The sequence below is a fragment of the Oscarella lobularis genome, chromosome 10 (assembly GCF_947507565.1).
Source record: "Oscarella lobularis chromosome 10, ooOscLobu1.1, whole genome shotgun sequence".
In the NCBI taxonomy this organism is placed as follows: Eukaryota; Metazoa; Porifera; class Homoscleromorpha; order Homosclerophorida; family Oscarellidae; genus Oscarella; species Oscarella lobularis.
This window is the reverse complement of record NC_089184.1, coordinates 295,895-314,793: the sequence shown is the minus strand read 5'-3', so window position 1 is coordinate 314,793 and position 18,899 is coordinate 295,895. Positions and strand designations below refer to the sequence as shown.

The 18,899-nt window shown below is 45.2% G+C and overlaps 8 protein-coding genes across 13 annotated transcripts; 3 read left to right on the top strand and 5 right to left on the bottom strand.

Annotated features, from left to right (window-relative positions):
* Positions 1-4: 4 nt before the first annotated feature.
* LOC136192567 (cap-specific mRNA (nucleoside-2'-O-)-methyltransferase 2-like) lies at positions 5-3,362 on the top strand. 2 transcript variants are annotated; one of them, XM_065981213.1, is made up of 16 exons: positions 5-886; positions 947-1,070; positions 1,119-1,219; positions 1,276-1,347; positions 1,405-1,494; positions 1,555-1,672; positions 1,721-1,794; positions 1,848-1,910; positions 1,966-2,034; positions 2,088-2,303; positions 2,368-2,514; positions 2,563-2,661; positions 2,713-2,808; positions 2,861-2,951; positions 3,000-3,084; positions 3,144-3,362. In XM_065981213.1, exons 1-16 carry the CDS (start codon positions 29-31, stop codon positions 3,175-3,177), a joined length of 2,337 nt encoding a protein of 778 aa, XP_065837285.1. In that variant the 5' UTR covers positions 5-28; the 3' UTR covers positions 3,178-3,362. The 2 variants fall into 2 exon arrangements, with proteins under 2 accessions (XP_065837285.1, XP_065837284.1); XM_065981212.1 differs by having other exon boundaries at positions 1,555-1,675.
* LOC136192572 (DNA-binding protein RFXANK-like) lies at positions 2,748-4,694 on the bottom strand. Its single transcript, XM_065981221.1, has 12 exons — positions 4,624-4,694; positions 4,505-4,567; positions 4,355-4,457; positions 4,198-4,301; positions 4,054-4,115; positions 3,958-4,001; positions 3,814-3,907; positions 3,523-3,758; positions 3,401-3,467; positions 3,267-3,347; positions 3,138-3,213; positions 2,748-3,092 (listed from the first exon to the last, which is right to left on the bottom strand). Exons 7-11 carry the CDS (start codon positions 3,851-3,853, stop codon positions 3,140-3,142), a joined length of 498 nt encoding a protein of 165 aa, XP_065837293.1. The 5' UTR covers positions 3,854-3,907; positions 3,958-4,001; positions 4,054-4,115; positions 4,198-4,301; positions 4,355-4,457; positions 4,505-4,567; positions 4,624-4,694; the 3' UTR covers positions 2,748-3,092; positions 3,138-3,139.
* Positions 4,295-6,814, top strand: LOC136192568 (synaptotagmin-11-like). 2 transcript variants are annotated; one of them, XM_065981214.1, is made up of 4 exons: positions 4,295-4,475; positions 5,147-6,195; positions 6,254-6,365; positions 6,415-6,814. In XM_065981214.1, exons 1-4 carry the CDS (start codon positions 4,328-4,330, stop codon positions 6,756-6,758), a joined length of 1,653 nt encoding a protein of 550 aa, XP_065837286.1. In that variant the 5' UTR covers positions 4,295-4,327; the 3' UTR covers positions 6,759-6,814. The 2 variants fall into 2 exon arrangements, with proteins under 2 accessions (XP_065837286.1, XP_065837287.1); XM_065981215.1 differs by lacking the exon at positions 4,295-4,475 and adding an exon at positions 4,716-5,093.
* A 42-nt stretch (positions 6,815-6,856) lies between these two features.
* Positions 6,857-9,692, top strand: LOC136192570 (ethanolamine kinase 1-like). Of its 3 annotated transcripts, XM_065981219.1 has the most exons (9): positions 6,918-6,990; positions 7,041-7,877; positions 7,929-8,830; positions 8,884-9,029; positions 9,084-9,167; positions 9,215-9,298; positions 9,353-9,405; positions 9,453-9,526; positions 9,580-9,692. In XM_065981219.1, exons 3-9 carry the CDS (start codon positions 8,313-8,315, stop codon positions 9,638-9,640), a joined length of 1,020 nt encoding a protein of 339 aa, XP_065837291.1. In that variant the 5' UTR covers positions 6,918-6,990; positions 7,041-7,877; positions 7,929-8,312; the 3' UTR covers positions 9,641-9,692. The 3 variants fall into 3 exon arrangements, with proteins under 3 accessions (XP_065837292.1, XP_065837291.1, XP_065837290.1); XM_065981218.1 differs by having other exon boundaries at positions 9,215-9,405; XM_065981220.1 differs by lacking the exons at positions 8,884-9,029; positions 9,084-9,167; positions 9,215-9,298; ... (1 more) ...; positions 9,453-9,526; positions 9,580-9,692 and having other exon boundaries at positions 6,857-6,990; positions 7,929-8,260.
* On the bottom strand, positions 9,626-12,442 carry LOC136192569 (KH homology domain-containing protein 4-like). Of its 2 annotated transcripts, XM_065981216.1 has the most exons (19): positions 12,208-12,442; positions 12,090-12,151; positions 12,002-12,035; positions 11,873-11,955; positions 11,768-11,820; positions 11,566-11,711; positions 11,423-11,512; positions 11,332-11,373; positions 11,199-11,281; positions 11,089-11,149; positions 10,975-11,038; positions 10,743-10,792; positions 10,637-10,687; positions 10,442-10,583; positions 10,338-10,393; positions 10,223-10,288; positions 10,140-10,169; positions 9,964-10,087; positions 9,626-9,781 (listed from the first exon to the last, which is right to left on the bottom strand). In XM_065981216.1, the coding sequence occupies exons 1-19, from the start codon at positions 12,382-12,384 to the stop codon at positions 9,699-9,701; spliced, it is 1,497 nt and encodes a 498-aa protein (XP_065837288.1). In that variant the 5' UTR covers positions 12,385-12,442; the 3' UTR covers positions 9,626-9,698. The 2 variants fall into 2 exon arrangements, with proteins under 2 accessions (XP_065837288.1, XP_065837289.1); XM_065981217.1 differs by lacking the exon at positions 12,002-12,035 and having other exon boundaries at positions 12,208-12,224.
* A 249-nt stretch (positions 12,443-12,691) lies between these two features.
* Positions 12,692-14,849, bottom strand: LOC136192524 (uncharacterized protein in vnfD 5'region-like). Its single transcript, XM_065981166.1, has 3 exons — positions 14,731-14,849; positions 14,256-14,658; positions 12,692-14,197 (listed from the first exon to the last, which is right to left on the bottom strand). The coding sequence occupies exons 2-3, from the start codon at positions 14,646-14,648 to the stop codon at positions 12,812-12,814; spliced, it is 1,779 nt and encodes a 592-aa protein (XP_065837238.1). The 5' UTR covers positions 14,649-14,658; positions 14,731-14,849; the 3' UTR covers positions 12,692-12,811.
* Positions 14,850-14,985: 136 nt separating this feature from the next.
* On the bottom strand, positions 14,986-17,074 carry LOC136192331 (uncharacterized protein in vnfD 5'region-like). The gene is made up of 3 exons (XM_065980872.1): positions 16,971-17,074; positions 16,496-16,898; positions 14,986-16,434 (listed from the first exon to the last, which is right to left on the bottom strand). The coding sequence occupies exons 2-3, from the start codon at positions 16,886-16,888 to the stop codon at positions 15,841-15,843; spliced, it is 987 nt and encodes a 328-aa protein (XP_065836944.1). The 5' UTR covers positions 16,889-16,898; positions 16,971-17,074; the 3' UTR covers positions 14,986-15,840.
* Positions 17,075-17,079: 5 nt separating this feature from the next.
* Positions 17,080-18,877, bottom strand: LOC136192328 (uncharacterized). Its single transcript, XM_065980869.1, has 9 exons — positions 18,520-18,877; positions 18,319-18,442; positions 18,159-18,257; positions 18,020-18,102; positions 17,888-17,969; positions 17,774-17,835; positions 17,649-17,718; positions 17,383-17,599; positions 17,080-17,328 (listed from the first exon to the last, which is right to left on the bottom strand). The coding sequence occupies exons 1-9, from the start codon at positions 18,853-18,855 to the stop codon at positions 17,151-17,153; spliced, it is 1,251 nt and encodes a 416-aa protein (XP_065836941.1). The 5' UTR covers positions 18,856-18,877; the 3' UTR covers positions 17,080-17,150.
* Between the last annotated feature and the right edge of the window lie 22 nt (positions 18,878-18,899).

Genomic DNA, 18,899 nt, shown 5'->3' with positions numbered 1-18,899 from the left:
GGATTCCCTGACGATGTGATCTTCAAAAATGTCCAAAAAAAGACAGAGATATAGTAAAGGCGTTGCAAAAGACGTCGAAATGCTGTTTAGCAAAGTTTTTCCACTTGACGCCAGCGAACGCGACGAGACGCCGTTTCGTTTGCCTGATAGCGATCGCATGTTCATCGAAATAAAATCGAGCATTCTTCCAGAAATGTCCGAGCTGAAGGAGAGACTCAACGACATAAAATCGAAGCTGAATGACAAAGAACCGTTCAAGTGGCGTCAGCACACGAAAAATCTCAACAGAGCCGGAAAAATTGTCAAAGCACTCAAAGACAGCATCAAACCGGAACTTTGCACGCAAGCCTGGGCAAAATTTCACGAAATTGTGACGTCGTTTCCGTTGATATCAACACGATCCGGATCCCTAAAAACGGTTCATCTGTGCGAAGCACCGGGAGCTTTTATTACGAGCCTGAATCATTATATCAAGTCGCATTGTTCTTCTGAAATCCGGGAATGGAAATGGAGAGCAACAACGCTTAATCCTTATTGCGAATCTCACTCGTTGAATTCAATGATTCCTACGAATGAATTCATTACAAGAACGTACGAAAATTGGTACTTTGGGGTGGATAATACGGGGGATTTGATGAAGTGGGAGAACGTGAGTGAATTGACGACTGGTCATGACGTCATAAATTTGGTGACAGCTGATGGCAGCGTTGACTGTCTTGACGTTCCCGGAGAACAAGAAAGTCACGTGGCAGCATTACATTATTGTGAACTCGTTGCAGGATTAGCGATATTGGCTGACGGAGGCTCATTTGTATTGAAGATGTTTACACTGTTTGAACATTCCTCTGTTTGCATGATGTATCTTTTGGTGTGTTGCTTCAGCAAGGTCAGTCTAAGGAGAGAAAGGCATAGAAGAAATTAAATAATTATTTATTATGTTGCTTAGGTTTGGGTATCTAAGCCTGCAACTAGCAAATCAGGAAACTCTGAAGTCTACGTCATCTGCGTGGGCTATCGAGGAAAGAGCGTTCTAACTGATAAACACTTTGATCGCCTCAAGTCTACTTATGGTGAGTTGAACTTTAGATAAGTGGGGCTCTAGAGTAGAGTGTCCTTAGGGGAAAATCCTTTTGAAAAAGCTCTCTTTCCTTTGGAATGCATTCCTCGATCGTTTCTTAGTCAAATGATCAATTGCTCGGCGTTTTTTTCTCAGCATCAGGTACGTCAAATTCACGCCCCAAACTAGTTTTATCTTAGAAATGCATTTCTTATAAGATTGAAGCAATTGAGACTAATCTAGCAGCGTTTCCTAGGATGACCTCTTCACAATGGCATCGCCTCAATGAAGTACACGTATATCTCTAGTTTGATTTCTTCAATTATCTTTGAATATTGTTAATTAAGGCGAAAAATAAGGCAGTGTCAATTTATATGAATCGCTGCCAAATCAAAATTTTAGAAAGAAAGAACTTCGTTGTTAGCGACGTTTTTCTAGTAAATGCATGTGGAAGACATTACTGTATTTTATTAATTAATTGTGCGTTTTCTACTAAGAGTGGCTCCTTTGTTTTTCCGGATTACAAACTTGCTCCGGGTAGTTACAACGAAAGACAGCAAAAACAATCGTGGCATAGCAAACAGGGCATTGATAAAACAACTAGGCGAAATAAACGTGGTTAGACAATTCACCTATACTACGTTGCTCTAATTTTTTTGGTAGAACGGGTGCCGGTTCCTTGGTCCCTAGCCGATCTTTTAGCGCGTAAATTGGTGGAAAGGGTTTTGTGGCTAAAAGTAGGAGAGTAGCTTTACACGTGCTTTCGTTATATTATTTTATAATTATGCAGAACAGTGCCGGATCTTTCTCTGTTGGTGTTTCTAAAGCCATTGAGGGATCAAGAATTAAGAAGGTTTACGTTACGTGTAACACTTTTTGAACTGAAATTTGAATAACATTTCGTTTAGATTCAAAATTCTCTATTTTGTTGCAATAGGCTCTTGCAAGAATCTGAAGAAGCCTTGAGCAACGCAACGGTATTTCAAATTTATATAGATCAATTTTACAGCAAATAGGCCTGCATTATTAGATAGTTCAGTCCGAATACTCGGATTCTGATACATCGTTTCCGTATTTCGCTTTCAAAAATTCGAAATCGAAATCAGGGCTATCTTACGAAGTCGTTGATTGGGCAGCAATCGATTCGGCATGTAACTTACTTAGTGGTGGGCCTCTGGCCTACACTAGTCTATACTCCAAGGAAAGGTCACAGTTCGTGGAATGGAAAACCGGTTCTTCAGCCAAAGCAAGTTCTTTAATTAATTAAATCTCTCCCTAGGCCCAACTTTTAGTCTCTACTTTTGTTCTAGCACGTTGACTACGAGACTGGTTTACGCGTCAATTTGGCAATGGGAGACGTATATTTAGGAAGCGAAGTAGGGACGAATTCAATGCTGGGAGATGAAGAACTAAAGGGGCAGGATACCTTTCTGTCTCAAGTTCTTCTGGCACTGAAAGTCGGTTCATATGCACATTATAATTGCACTACTAGCCCCTTACTTTAGATTCTTCATCCTGACGGTTCTTTCGTCGTACGAGTAGCCGATCTTTTGACGCGCTTCTCAGCAAGCTTAGTCTTCATTCTATATAAGACGTTTGAAATGGTGAGATAACCTTTTTTCTTCTATATTTTTTTATCTATTGAGAGAGCGTAGGTTGACGTAATCAAGCCAACGTCCTCGTGCCCCTTCACGTCAGATCGGTATATCGTTTGCAAAGGTTTTCGTCGCTGTGACGCGAGCGTATTAGAGGTAAGAAATTAATTTAAATGCCACGTGTTTTTTTCTGACAGAGTACGTGTAGATGTTGGAAGGAGTATGTCAGAAAATGACTGAATTGTCACTGACAGACAGAGCCATTGTAGAAATTTTGCCCACTCCGTACTTGTTACAAGGTATCTTATACTTGAGTCCTACCTAGAATGGGGTAACCACTTCACTAGATGAGATTTTTTGCTCGTGGCTTTGCGACAGAAACGACGATGTAGAAAATCGCCGCATTTCTGCTATTATTGAAATGGAGAAACGGTATCTCTCTATATATATATCCAATTTGTCTTCTTTTTCAATAGAAAACTTACCTTTAGATTTTGGGCGTCTTCTTCAGAAGATCTTCCCTAATCAGTTTCATGATATAATCCTCAAGTATCAATTGCACTAAAGACACTCCACCCCTGCTCTATTGTTTTATCTTTTTATTGCTAACTCACCGTCTGTGTGACCCCGAAGAATAGCATAGTCTAACGGTGACAAACCGTAGTTGCTTTTCCACGTCAGATCAGCTCCATTCCCTTACCAAAAAAGCATGAGAACTCGCATTAAAATGCACTACTATTCTCCTCACGAATCAGCAGCTTGACAACGCTAGCATGACCGCAGTTTGCAGCATAAATCAAAGGAGTACCACCATGCTAAAGGTATGCGTATTCATTAACAAGAAAATCTGAAGCAACTAAAAAAACTAACGGCATCCTTGATGTCAATATCGGCTCCGTTTTCTAATAGCAGTCTCGCGACGCTCATGTGCCCGTTATTGCTGGCAAAATGAAGAGCCGTTTCTCCGCTTCCTGAACGAGCCGATTCATTGACTGTGGTTCCGCGAGCAAAAGTCAATAAAAAGCGAACGGCTTCCGCTTGACCGTGAGCAGCGGCCCACATAAAAGGCGTCAGTCCCAAACGATCCGGTTGACATAGGTCAACACCTCGATTTTTAATTAATTAATTAATTAAATTTTGCTTGGGGCGTGCACTTCGTACTGTGTCTTAGAGCCTCTTTTAACTTTTCTATATCTCCCATTGCCGCTGTTGCGTGAATGCTGCCTTCCTCCGAAAGTTTCAGTGGCTGAACTGCCTGCAAATACCTTTTAATAAACTTCTAGCTTTCCTTGTGACGGAACTCACGTCTCGCTTGGGAGCGATAAGCTGCAGGCCCAGAGGAAACGTTTCTTTTCCACCTCGATATCAGATGAATAAAAGGGGATCGTTTTTAGTCGTTACCTGTGCGGGTATGCGTGGCGCCGAGGGCTTCGGCCACCTCTTCGTCGACATCGCTATCGTCTCTATGCATGAGAAGAAGCGAAGGCGATGTCAAGAGAGAGTAGTGCTCTGCTTTGGCAAGGGTACCACGTGAACTCAACTCACTCAATAATTGAGTTAGTTGGGCGCTTCCTTGTACGGGCTATTTGAGATTCCCGCTAAAGGCCAATTTGCTTGGTAAATTCCCGATTGGCCAACTGCAATATGAGCTGCGTGCAGGGGAAAATTGAATGGAATGAAAAGCCATCCATATAAGAGAGACCACAACGATCCAATCGAGCAGACGAACACTTCGCTTGGCTTTTCTCTAAAGATCTCCGTCAAGTTCAACACGTTTGTAATGTCACCAATCACATCTACGCAGCCTGTCAACGCAAATTCGGGTAAGTTTGGGAGACGATACATGAATCACCTCAGTACCGACGAAAGTGCGCAGGAAGCAGGAAAAATAGCGAGGTTTCCCCGCGGTCTCTCTCTAGAAAATACAAGACTTTAAGTGACCTGATGAATACTTGCACCCATCCATTAGACCTTTGGGGCATTTGAACTCTCGGGGAACGTGAACTTTGGAGCTATTTGCAACTAGAGTGTAATCCCATTTGCCTTGTGACTCCAGCATGCAGCTTCCATTCCTTAGTGTATAGCCTCTTCGCCGCTCATTTACATAGGACGGTAATTGTATTAGCGGCGTCCGCATTTTATGCGGTCATCCCAGCTTTTCCCCCTACCTGGATGCTCTCCCCGCCAGCTCGCGCAACGAAAACTACGACCCCACACAGCCATTTACCTAAAGAAACGCGCCTAGAACGCAGTCATAACTCAAGATTCAACGACGGTTGTTTGGGGGAGTGATCATAAGGAGGGAGCCGCCCTAAGTATTTCAAGCTCACTCGAACCGTCACTTGTAACATAAAACAGAAGACGAAGAAGGAGTCGAGGCGTTGCAGAAGCAAATCAATAGAGCTTGCAGTTGTAGACCCGTTCCATCGATTTTCCTGCTTGTAATTCACACCAGCTCCAATATTATTTGTCTAACTACTAATCGTTTTTATAGCTGAGCAAAGACACGCTTTCACCGCGTCTTTTACAGCGTCTCCGGCTACAAGGACCACGCAGAACGCTGCTCCAATGGAAATCGCAATCGTCGGCGTCAGCGTGGGAATCGGAGCGGCGCTTTTTCTCATTCTCTGCCTCTGCCTCTGCTACAGAAAGAGGGGAAGAGGTCGAAAGAAGGGCCAAGTGCGTCAACGATGGAGCATACGGCAGTCTCCTACTGGAATCCCTACAAAGAGCGTTTCAATCACCAACATGTCTTCCTCATCGTTATTCTCTCCACCGGTGCCAAGCGGCGAAAGCTCGTCGTCCAGCCTACGTAGAATGATGGGCAGATACGACAGCTCGGGCATCAAAACAACGTCCTCCTTCCACTCTTTACCGCGATCTCCTTCCATTCCACAATCAGTCGATCGCCCAGCGTCGACTCTACCTAGAATGCGTCGATACCAGCTTCATTCGCTGGCGTTCGATGATCCAGACTCGCCAGCAGCGGAGCAAAGCTCGCGCACGAGAAAAGTGTCGAGATCGGCGCCGTCGTCGCCGCGACGCGGACGAAAATTCGGCCTTCAGACAAGTTTTGGAACGACGAGTTTGCACTCGAGTCAATCATCGATATCGTTTGGAGGCGGATGCACCGATCGTCCTATTCGAGGGGCGGGTGCCGTGCAAGTCGTTCTCGCTTACTCGGTCAACGAGAAAGTTTTGCAGGTGACGGTCGTTCGAGCGACGGGGTTGCCGGATTACGACGATGCCGGCGGATGGTACGTCAAGATCTACGTCATCGATCCTCCGCGCCAGTGCCGTAAAGGAAAGACGAAGATCGTGAAAAATTCGAGAGAACCGCAATTCGACGAGAAGTTCGAGTTCGGTAAAATCGATTCGTTCAAGGAGGTGACGGGTAAGGATTTGCTGGTGCAAGTCGTTCGTCATCGCGGTCAGATGGCGGGAAGAAAGGCGATTATCGGCGAAGCTAAAGTCCACTTATTTCAAGTGCAACAGGAAATTTTGAAGCAGTCGGAATTGTGGATCAACCTACCGAGAAATTGGGTAAGCAAAACGTTTACTTATTACAATATAAAGTGCGGTAACTAATTATCAATTAAAGGAGGTGGACGACTATAGGGGAGAATTAGACGTAACGTTGGGACTCTGCAAGACGGGCTCATCTATATCGGTCATAGTGAACAAAGGAAGAAATATCCCCGACGTCAAACAGAGTGAGAAAAGACAAACTTTTTTCGGGCTAAACTAACGTCTTCGTTTCAGCTATTTTCGTTCAGATATCTGTCTACCATTATCGACATCTTATATCGGATAAGCGAAAGACGAAGCGAATCAAGTGCACCACACAGCCGGTGTTCAACGAGAACTTCGCGTTCGACGTGAGCGCCTATCGTCTCGACGATCTACAGGTTCTCTTCGAGCTCAAGCAGAACGCGAAAACGAGCCCCGCCCACCATCGCGTCATCGGGCATACGGCGATCGGCGCTCATTCCGTCGCCGAGCACGAGAAACAGCATTGGGACGACATCGTTCTCACGCCGGGGAAACTCATCTGTCGATCGCATCAACTTCGAAAAGGAAAATTCAACTATGATAGAATACGGTAGAGGATGGACTTGTACACATTTGTTTGTTGGTAGATAATAAAACCGGATGCACTTTCGTTTTCTCTTCAGCAAAAATAATACCGGTAGTAACTCCCAGGTCTTCTCCCCGTGATTAGACCGAACGGAAAGCCCAGTGCGTACACGAAACCGAGACCGAAAGTCTCGTCAATCTCATCGCTCTCTATAGCCATGCCTCCTCCACCTCTACTAGGAATAGGAACTAATGCAACAGGTACAGACTGGGAAACGATCTCTTCTCAAACTGGCCCTGTTTACACACAGTGCTATTTCATCGTGGAACGATGTTACCGCAATCGCCGTCGACGCATTCCGGTCTGTCTCTCGTCGCTACCGTCGCCTGTCTAACCGCGACTTTTCTTGTCTTGATTGCGTTATGCATAACGTACGAATGGTATCGAAAGAAGTCGAATCGTTCCTGTTCCGGGTCTAAGGAACGGTCGCTTCTAAAGCGATACAAAGGAACAACGAGTTTGCGATTCTCTTTGAGCTCCGTGGCCGCCGCCGTTCATCAGTCGAAAGACGAGACGGGGACTCGCCTACAGGTATCTACTAGGTATCATACGAGCGAGTCGTCTCTTCAAGTGACTCTATGGACTCTGGTTGTGAGCAAAGTGGCAATGCCAAAGCAGTTTCCTTGTAAAATATTCATAGAAGTGCAGCTACTGAAAAAGGACGATGACGGCGGCCCACCGGCCACATTTCAATCACTCGAAAAAATGTGCGATAGCGAAATTTCCTTCCGAGAGGATTTCCATTTCGCTGCGTTGCTGTGGGACGAACTGGTGAAATCGACTCTGAAATTCTCCGTTCTTTATGCGCATCAGTCGGAGCGAGAAGGAGTCATTGGTCACGCAACGCTTTCGTTGAAATCGCATCTAGCTCAATTGCAATACAGACGAGGTCGATCCGTTTGGCTTGGAGTGATGGAAAACGATCCCAAAGAAGATAGACGCGCTTTGGCGAAGTTGCTTGGTTTGCCGTTATATGCGTCGAGTGGGCCGCGCGGATACATTGATGTATCTGTGGAGTATTTTGGAGGAACTGTGCGCGTTGTCGTTCACGGTCTAAGGGAATTGCCTCCCATCGCTTATAATCAACGTTAAGAAAATGGATTTCTCCTTAATTATTATTGATTTTTTGATTTTTTAGACGTCGCTGTTATGGCTCAGCTGATTCGAGGAAATCGGACTGTCAGCACGAAAAACTTCAAAGTGGCAAAACCGGCGTCGACGACGAAGATTGTCGTTCAAAAGCAGCACAGTTTTGACGTCAAAAAAGGAGAAACGTTTAGTCTACTCTTTGAAATCAACATGCGACGACGCTCTGTTTTTGGACGACAGACGCGAATTGGACGCGCCTTATTGGGAAATGAAAGCAGGATGGAAAGCGAGAAAGAACACTGGGCGAGTATACGAGAGGGGGGCGGGAAGATACGCATGGAACACGAATTGCACATTTAATTAAGGAGGGCCGGGCACATTGTAGGGGCGGGGCGGCGTTGATTCGTTACTACTCTTACTTCCTTTTCTCATAATGGCTCGAGTCCTGGACTTGCGTGTCGATAAGGAAACGTTGGAGAGAGACGTTCCACGTCTCATCGAGCACATTCGACCCGAATGGGACCCGAAAACGATTCGCCTTCGTCATTTTAGCGACGGGCTCACCAATTTTCTCGTTGGATGCTATTCGCAGGCCGATTCGATCGATGCAGACCCGTCGGCGTGCCTCGTACGACTCTACGGGAACAACACGGACTTGATTATCGATCGCGAACGCGAGAAACGCACGTTCGAGACGCTGCACGCGGCTGGATGCGGGCCCCCGCTTCTCGCCACGTTTTCTAACGGTTGCAGCTACGGTTACGTGCCTGGAAAGACGCTCGACGTTCGTTCGGTTCGCGACGACGCCGTTTATCCGATGGTCGTGGCGGCTATGGCGAAGATGCACGGGATTCGCGACGGATCGCCCGCGAAGCCGGTTCTCTTCGAGACACTCGATAGGTGGATCGGTTTCTGCGCAGAGATCATGCGCGACGCGCGCATAACAGATCGGTTTGCGCCCTTTCCCGCGCGATCGCGTTACACTTGTTTACGTCATTCTTTAGCCTGGAAAATAGCGTCGTTCCGAGCGAGGAGGGTCTCTCTCAAGAGCTCGGTCTTTTGAAGGAGACTCTCATACCTTTGGGCTCTCCTGTGCTCTTCTGTCACAATGATTTATTAATAGGGAATATTATTTTGAATGAGTCTGCAGGTATCTTGCTTCTTTCTTCTCTCTCTCTCTGGTCTTGCGTACATCTAAATTTAGGAAAAGTTTCGTTTATTGACTACGAATATGCTGGTTATAATTACAGAGGATTTGATATAGCCAATCATTTCTGTGAATTTGCGGGTGTGTTCTACTTATTAGAAGGAGAGAGACAATCAAACAAAATTTAGGTATAAATGATGTTGACTACAATCTATACCCTGATAAGGATCTTCAAATGAAATGGCTCAAAGCATATTTGAAAGAAACGAATGGTAAGATAAAACAGAAAATGAGAAAGTGTAAAATCACGTTTTTTTTCTATTTAGGGTCAGAGTCAAGCCTAGATGGTCTCTATGTAGAAGTCAATAAGTTTGCTCTGGTAAATACCTTAATTGCATAATCCTTTTTATGATTTTTCTGGGCAAGGCTTCTCATTTCTTTTGGGGCGTATGGGCTCTAATTCAAACCAAATATTCAGAAATCGACTTTGACTTTCTGGGGTCAGTCATACTATCATTTGTCTTTCCATACGGACATTCTCTCTTCGGTACAGATACAGTATAATAAGATTCACCGAGTATTTCAGGCGAAAAAACGAATTTCTATCACTTTGATGTAATGGCCATTATTTTTTTAATAATAAAGTTTGCGTGTAATTAAACAAAATCTACTTCAACTGTCACCGTCCTCTGAATCGGAATCATCATCATAGGCAGCAGCCAAAGAGGCCAATCCAACGCTCAATTTCTTCTCGCCTACATCACCCCACACAGAAAAAAAACACAAGCAAAAAAACCACAGCAAGTGGACAAGGGAGGGTGAAAAAGAAGAGAAATCAAATTAGCATTCATCGCGAAGCAAGAAGAGAAACATATGCGGCATTAAGATTGAGACTAATATTTGAATAATATTAGTCCGCTTCTCATGCACACATTACCTGTGACGCGATCTTCGCGACTGCGTTTCTTTCTAAGAGGCGGCTGGGGCACTTTGAATTTGATAGATTTAGCATCACTACTAGAAGAAGAAGAAGAGGGGATAGTAGGCGGGGTTTTATTATACTGGAAATCAAAATATGTTAGTCACGTGACGACTGGGCGAATGCGTACTTACGGATGCTGCCCGAGAATCGGTTTGAGTCACCTAGGAAAAAAAAAGGTGAGAACTTTGATGAAAGACGTCAAAATTATTCTCACCGCCTCTTCGGTGAATTTTCGTTTTGTTGGAGTCTTTTCCTTTTCCTTTTCCTTGTTGGGTTCAGACTATGAGTATATATTCTTTTTATATTTGAAATGGGGGGGTTGTTTTCACTTTTATGTCGCAAAATTGAGGATTTCCGTAAGGGGTTTCAAAACGAACGGCCGAATCTGCTACGTATCATTATGACGTCACTTGCATCATCCCAACGATCTTGCCTGCGAATTGAGGTGGAGGAGGCAGTGAAGGACCCAAGAGAGGTTGATTCATGAAATGTGGAGGAGGAGGAAGAGGAGGAGGAGGAGGGTAGGAAAGATAAGGGCCAGGAGGAGGAGGAAGAGGACCAATTGACTGTTGTTGCTGAGGAGGAAAAGGGAATAACAGAAAGAACCAAAAAACAAATTCTATAATACATGGGCAGGTGGAAGTGGAGGCATTAGAAGTGGAATTTGATTCACTGCAGCCTAAACACATACGTTCACATATACATGTGTCGAATATAGATTTATTCCTCTCTACTTGAGGCAGTGTATTTGATAATTGGAGAGACATGAGCGGAGGTGGCGGCCCTAGAACGCCAAATGTTTGTAAATGCAGTAAGACTTAGAATGGGTCTACGATCTAGATCTCAATCTCTCTACATTTTCTATGTTGGAGATGGGTAGCAGCTTGTCTAGGGGCTCTCACAAAGCAAGCTTTCTTCAATCTCCGCGGTAGCGCACGCGTTCTCCAATGAATTGGGTTTTCTTACCTGCGAGGAGAGGAGGTCGATAGCTATTGCTTGCTTGTCTCCGTCTATTGATATCCGCGAATACCTACACAAAAAATGACGAGACTTTAGTAATACATGATTAATTTTATATACAGTGTTTATGAGATCTTCTGAGAGTCGTCTTGCACTGGCAAGTCCCTCTCTAGACGAATGACTAAAAACGCGATTAATTAATTAATTAATTAATTAAAGGCTGAGATTGCCTTATAAAAATGTGTAGCGGTTCAAAGGATTCTCTACCTGAAGCCGCTTCAATATGACCGGAACCAGATCCACGCAAAAACACCTAAAAAAATCAAACTAAATATTCAATTTCTCAAAATGTTCTCGCCGTACTTTGGCGCCCGTCTCCGAAACAATGTGTTTCAAAAACAATCCCTAACAGCTTAGCTAATATATAACTATTTTGTATTTAATTTCATTTTGCCTGTGGGCCTGACAGGTGACTAGCTATATTGATTCCAGAGTCGCCTCCCTCTAGCGTTCTCACAAAAACCTTATCACGAAAAAACTCCCCCTTTAATTAATTAATTAATTAAATGTAAACATATAATGAATTGGGGTCTATACCTCGTTTTCTCTACTCTCATCTAATGCTAGAAATGGTGGTATTCCGATTGTTTCAAAAAGATTCGGATTATTTGTAAATGCGCGTAGATTTTCGGGTAAATTCGATTCGGACGTAAGAACTATCTTTTTAATTCGTCTTAGAGCATCTAGAGTTACATTAGTGCCTTTAAAAATATTTCTTTTTCCTTTGTTTCTTTCTTACTCTCTTTTCTGGCTTCGCTATCAGCACACACATATAAATACAAGGGACGATCTCTAAATACAAAATTAATTAAGATTATATTGAAAAAATTCAATTTAGAATTACCCTCCATCGCTTGCCATGCTTTTCTCCTCCTCAGTCAAATATCGACCCTTCAACGATACAAGAGCTCCAGTCCGCCACATAATCTAAAAACAATTAATAATAATTAATGAAATTATAATGTATTTTTACTTCTTGCTGTGTCGAGGATCGAGTCAAAACGGTTCTATAGCGAGAGACATCCAAGCGATATTTCTCGCCGCTCGTACGTGTTCTTTACCTTGCAACTAGATCATTGATAACGACTTCTGCCGTGAATTGTCGAGGTGCCGCTTTTTTGACCTGAATTTTTTCACTTCCTCGACGTCTTTAGTCGAGTCGCGTGTCGATTTTCTTACTCGCACTGGTATTGGCTGTTCTGTTTTGATGATTTTTCCTTCGGCGGCCAATTTTGCGTTCAATCTAGCAGCCGCTTCCGCTGCAGCGGCGGACGTTCCCCCTTGAGGAGCCCCGGCCAAAGTAGAACCAGCGCTGGGCTCCTTCTGATCCCACTTGCTCTTTTTCGTCGGCTGCATTGTACCACGGATACTAGATACTAGTATCCGTGATTGTACTACGCAAACGGTTCCAAAGTGGCAGCTAAAGCTCCCGTATGTCACTGTTGCGCCAACGTGTAGCCTTGTACCCTGCTCAACTGAGTTCAGAAATATATGTCTTCTTCATCTACTTTTTTCTGGTGATAGAACTGTCAGGGTGACTTTTACTCCCAAATGATCAGATGCAAGTGTATTCCAGTCTATGACAAGTTCCACTAAAATTTTATAGAGTGAGCAGTTCGAATCTGTAGAAGAGAAAGTCAAGGCGAATAAACGAAGATTGTTATTGTTATTGTATTATGTTATTTATTATTTACAATTATGTACAATTATTAGCAAGGAGCAATCAAGATGGAAAGACAGGAGCAAACACAAACTGAAAGAACACTACGTACAATCAGTCTGCTCAGCGTTTTCGTTCGTAGTCCTCAACTTTGGGGACAACGCCTACAACACCATCACCACGCTGGAACGTAAACGAAACGGCGACTAATTTGATTTGATGATGCTTGTACAGTCCATCCAAATCTGGACTTTCGGTGTAACGCTTATCTTTGATTTGCTGCAAGGCTCGATCAAGATTACCATTGCATTTCAGTTCTATTAAATAGACCGTCGTCTTCGAAGCGATCATGAAATCAATTCTGCCCCCCGCGCCCGTTTTCTCCGTGAACCAATGAAGCTTTTTAACGTTCACGCGAAGCATGTACAACACTGTGAACATCACAGCGTGATAAAAAGCTTCATAGCACCTCACATCAACCGATGCGTTTGCCAGAGATACATTTGGCACCTTGTTGATGAGCGACTTGATTTCCGCAACGAAACCTTTTATATCATCCGCCATCAAGAACTCAACCATTCTTTCTGCGCCGCTGTGCAGCTCGATGGCTTCTTTGGACTTTGCCTCCTTCATGTTGTTCAGGACATTTTTCCATACGACGGAAGCCACCTCGTTGTTGGGAAATCGGCACATTCCGGCGGCGTCTTCAGCGTCGTCTTCTGAAGTGAACTCGGCAGTGAACTCGGCAGTGAGAAGCCCGCACTCCCACATGATCAGACGCACGGAGTCGAGATCAAGCGATTGAAGAAGCTCGGTGATACTTCGTTGACGTCCACGCATCGGCACAAGACCGCCTATGATAGAAGCAGTCTCAAAGAAGTCGCAGCGATTGAGGAAGCCTTTGAGCCATTTCGGCAGATACTCTTCTGCCCAGTAGACGCCAAGGGCCTTGCACTTGAATACGCACAGTATAGCGTAGGGATTGAAGACAAGTCCGGCTTTGTCCCCGAAGAGATGCCAATTATACCCGTTGTACCTGTCTTCGATACCCTTCATTGCTTCATCCTCGCATTTTTTCGCCTTTCTCGCGAATTCGCTCAGCTCCGGGCCAAACGTTGACTTGATTTCGTCATGCGTGAAGCCACACAAGGATGCCAGTTGAGGAGATGTGTCGTCGATCGAGCTAAGATCATTGAGCGATGATCCAAGCGTGTCCTTGACAAGCCTGGTTATCCCTGTCATGTAACGAAAGCGTACGTAACCGTGTGAAGAAGAAGACTTCAAAACTCCGTAGAAAGAAGCAAGAATCTCTTCGATATCTTTGCCTAGCTCTGCATTCTCCTTGTTTAGACATTGAAGAATCGGCGCGTCATATTCGTCGATTAGGATTACGACGCCTTTCTGGTGCTTTTCGTAAACTTCTTCAATGAGGTTCTCGAAAAGAAGTGTGGAATCGCTGCTGTTGGGGCTTGTCAAGCAGACGTCGTGGCTTTTTGCTTTTCGTAGAACCTAAGCAAAAATAGGTAACTATATTTTTTTTGTACACTACGCGTTTCTTGCTACCAACCGAAGAGCACAAATTGGCTTCAAATTGATCAGCACTGCGCACGCGCAGTGCGTTCATGGAGAAACGGATGATGGGAAACTCCTCCCACGGCATTTGCATATCGTAAATCGCTAATCCACGGAATGCTTCCCGATCTCCTTTGAAGTAGGTCGCGATCGTGTCGAGGAGAACGGTCTTCCCGAATTTTCGCGGACGATTGACGAAGTAGCCTTTCTCAGCGCTCCGAGACACGATTCTTGCGACGAGCGCCGTTTTATCAACGTACGCCATGTGCGGTTCACGATGATCTTTGAAGGTGTTGAGCGACGTGCAGATCCGCTTGGGCGGCGATGTCGCGGCCATCGCCGAATCCAGCTTCGCTTTTTTCGTCGGCGTTCCGACATCCGATTCCATTGCGATAGGTCTAAAAGAAGATAGTGGATGGTAGAGGGCGTACCACGTGGCGTTGGGGTCCCCTTCCCTTCCCTAAGCTTACCGAACCGGTACTAGAGAGTTCGAGAACGAGATCGAGAACGATGCGCTACTTCAGCGTTCGACGGAGGACGAGAATGGAGAGCTTCGCAACAAGACGATCTCGGGCGACTCGCGCATGCGTTGAGGCTGAGCAAGTCAATCACGTGGCCAATCACGTGTAGGTCCGGCCTGAGTTGAGCTAACGCGCGCTTACATACGGGCAAGCCGCGTAGCTCAGTGAGCAGTTCGGATCTATAGAAGAGAAAGTCAAGGCGAGAAAACGAAGATTAGTTGAGTAATCAAACACAAACTGCAGTATAATAATCAAGATGGAAAACACAAACTGAAAGAACAGTATCAGTATGTACTATCAGCCTGATCAGAGATTGCGTTGTTGGTCCTCCTCTTTGTAGTCAGCGTCTACAGCACCACCATGCGACTCAAACGTAAACGAAACGGCGACTAATTTCATTCGATGATGCTTGTACAGTTCATCGAAATCCGGATTTTCGGTGTAACGCTTCTCTTTGATTTGTTGCAAGGCCCGATCAATATCACCATTGCATTTCAGTTCTATTAAATAGACCGTCGTCTTCGAAGCGATCATGAAATCAATTCTGTCCCCCGCGCTCGTTTTCTCCGTGATTTGAACGTCCACGCGAAGCATGAACAACACTGTGAACATCACAGCGTGATAAAAAGCTTCATGGTTCCTCGCTTCAACCGCTTTTCCCAGAGCTATATTTGGCACCTTGTTGATGAGCGACTTGGTTTCCCTAACGAAACCTTTTATATCATCCGCCATCAAGAACTCGACCATTCTTTCTGCGCCCCTGTACAGCTCAATGGCTTCGTCGGACTTTGCCTTCTTCATGTCGTTCAGGACATTTTTCCATACGACGGAAGCCACCTCGTCGTTGGGAAATCTGCACTTTCCGGCGTCTGCAGAGGTGAAGTCAGCAGTGAGAAATCCGCACTCCCACATGATCAGACGTACGGAGTCGAGATCACGTGATTGAAGAAGCTCGCTGACACTTTGTGGACGTCCACGCATTGGCACAAGACCGCCCATGATAGAAGCAATGTCGAAGAAGTCGCAGCGATTGAGGAAGCCTTTAAGCCATTTTGGCAGCTACTCTTCCGACGAGTAGGCGCCAAGGACCATGCACTTGAATACGCACAGTATAGCGTAGGGATTGAAGACAAGTCCGGCTTTGTCCCCGAAGAGATGCCAATTATAGCCGTTGTACTTTTCTTCGATATCCTTCATCGCTTCAACTTCGAATTTTTTCGCCTTTCTCGAGAATTCGCTCAGCTCCGGGCCAAACGTTGACAATATTTCGTCACGCGTGAAGCCACACGAGGATGCCAGTTGAGGAGATGTTTCGTCGATTGAACTCAGATTATTCAAGGATGATCCGATCGTGTCCTTGGCAAGCCTGGTTATTCCTGTCACGTAACGAAAGCGTACGTAACCTTTTGAGGAAGAAGACGTCAAAGCTTCGTAGAAAGAGGCAAGAATCTCTTCGATCTCTTTGCCTAGCTCTGCATTCTCCTTGTTGAGACATTCAAGAATTGGCGAGTCGTACTCGTCGATTAGGATTACGACACCCTTCTCGTGCTTCTTGTAGTAAACATCTTCAATAAGAAATGCGAAAAGAAGTGTGGAATCGCTGCTGTTGGGGCTCATCAAGCAGACGTCGTGCCTTTTCGCTTCTTCTACAACCTAAGCAAATAAATAGGTAATAAATTTTTTTCTTGTACACCACGCGTTTCTTGCTACCGACCAAAGAACACAAACTGGCTTCGAATTGATCGACATCGCACACGTTTAACTCGCTCATGGAGAAACGGATGATGGGAAATTCCTCCCACGGCATTTGCATATCGTAAATCGCTAATCCACGGAATGCTTCCCGATCTCCTTTGAAGTAGGTCGCGATCGTGTCGAGAAGGATGGTTTTCCCGAATTTTGGCGGACGATTGACGAAGTAGCCTTTCTCAGCGCTCGGAGACACCATCTCTGCGACAAGCGCCGTTTTATCAACGTACGCCATGTGCGGTTGACGATGATCTTCGAAGGTGTTGAGCGACGTGCAGATCTGCTTAGGTGGCGATGTCGCGGCCATCGCCGAATCCAGCTTCGCTTTTTTTATCGGCGTTCCGACATCCGATTCCATTGCGATAGGTCTAAAAGAAGATAGTGGATGGTAGAGGGCGTACCACGTGGCGTTGGGGTCCCCTTCCCTTCCCTAAGCTTACCGAACCGGTACTAGAGAGTTCGAGAACGAGATCGAGAACAATGCGCTACTTCAGCGCTCGACGGAGGACGAGAATGGAGAGCTTCGCAACATGACTACATAACGCACGGTAGCAGAAAACGGCGCGGGAAATCGTATGATTGACTGAAAAAAAAAACACTCCCAAGACCGTGAAAAATAACTAAGCTATAGGCCATTCCGGAATAATAGCAAAGTGCTGGGCAGGGTATTTGTTTGCCGCCGCAAATATCGATCCTTGATTAAAAGTGACAGGTGGTGCATTTCTCTTTGACTTATGATGCCACAAAACGTTTGGATTTCCGCTAGGAATAGGCTTTTGCAACGAAACATCCTGCCCACTAAACCAAAAATATATAAACTTTACCTTGTGATTTATTCATTTATTTATTTACGTTTCCATGGCATAAACCCAGCGATTGTAGCCATCTCCGACAAATCGAGGCAAATCGGATACTTGGACTTGAGGATAAGTAGCCGAAGGAACGTGATGACGTGTAGTCCTCAACGTTGTTGGATTGCTCTGCTTAGGGCGACGAATCATTCTCGAGTCACGTGTCAGTTCTTTCGTCTCTTTCAACGATCGAAGCATGTTATACACAACTGTTTTGTCTACGAATACAATAAATTTCAAATTTCTGCTTTAGTATAAACGTGTAACCTGATTCTGCGGCTGTTTTCATCCAGTCTTCTACTCCAGGTAACATATCGGGATGGATAACATCCAACAACTATTGACATGTTGCAACTAATAACTGTTATTGCGCACGTGTAATAAATAAATACCGTCTGCATTTGTTTTTCGTTTGATGACGACGCGCTCAGCATTCTCATAACCGTGCCCTTTTCTAATTACTTGCATATCTTATCTAGTTAAATTCACGCGGTTTTCTCGCCCACCTTCTTCTGTAGCCTTTTCAAGCCATTTCTTGAGAGCTGACGATGCACTTGCCTTTACTGTTTGACCAATCAATTCTTGAGCCTAGAAAATATCATTGTGAAAGTGTAATTCAAAGGAAACCACATTCTCGCCTGTTTTTTGCTAATCGACTTCTCTTGAGAAGAAGACGCCGCGCCTTTATCAAATTCAATTTTTGTTCCTGTCAAACCAAAATCTAAAATAAATGATTAATTAAGTTTTATATATGTATCTTCTTAGGGCCCACTATACCTTCTGTCATTTTTCCCGGTGTCTTGACGTCCCTCAGTGAAGCACCAGGAAACGGAAGAGTCGTCAATTGAGTAAGAACCTCTGATTTCGAGTCTCCTACTGCAAGTCAACAATGTCTCCCCACCCCCACGTGACGATAATAATTCATTCATTGATGTACCATTGCGATCTCCAGCGTAATCCTCATAGAATTTCTCCCTCGTGTCCGTCAAAATCTCCTCACTCGGTCCAAGCGCACGCGGATGATCGACCACTTTCGTCGGAAGCGTCCACGCCATAAAACGCTAAACGCCCCACGTTACCAAGGCGACGAGCTCGACTCCGCCTTATCAGCACGTAAACAATTAGTAGGTCGACATACCGAAGCTGGATGAGGCTTATGTCGTCGAGTCGACGACGTCGGTCGCGCCGTCGCCGGACGACCGAATTTAGGTGCAAACTGCTCGCCGTAGCTCGTCGCCTGTCGACCCTGAGTCGTCGAGTCGAAAGAGGGAGAGGATAGAGGAAAAACGAAGCGAGATGCTTCGTGCTCTCGTTTGAGAAGACGCGCAGACTGCGCGCGCGTCGTGCGACTGTAGTCTACGAAATTGAGACCGCTGCTGGTGCTGCAGGCGTCGTCGCGGCTGCTCGCACTCGACTCGAGACGCGCGTGAGCCGATTTGATGCGAGCTCGACGCGGCTGCGAGACTCCGGCCATTGGAAGAGGGAGATGAGCTGCTATTAGGATTGCACTTATCTGTG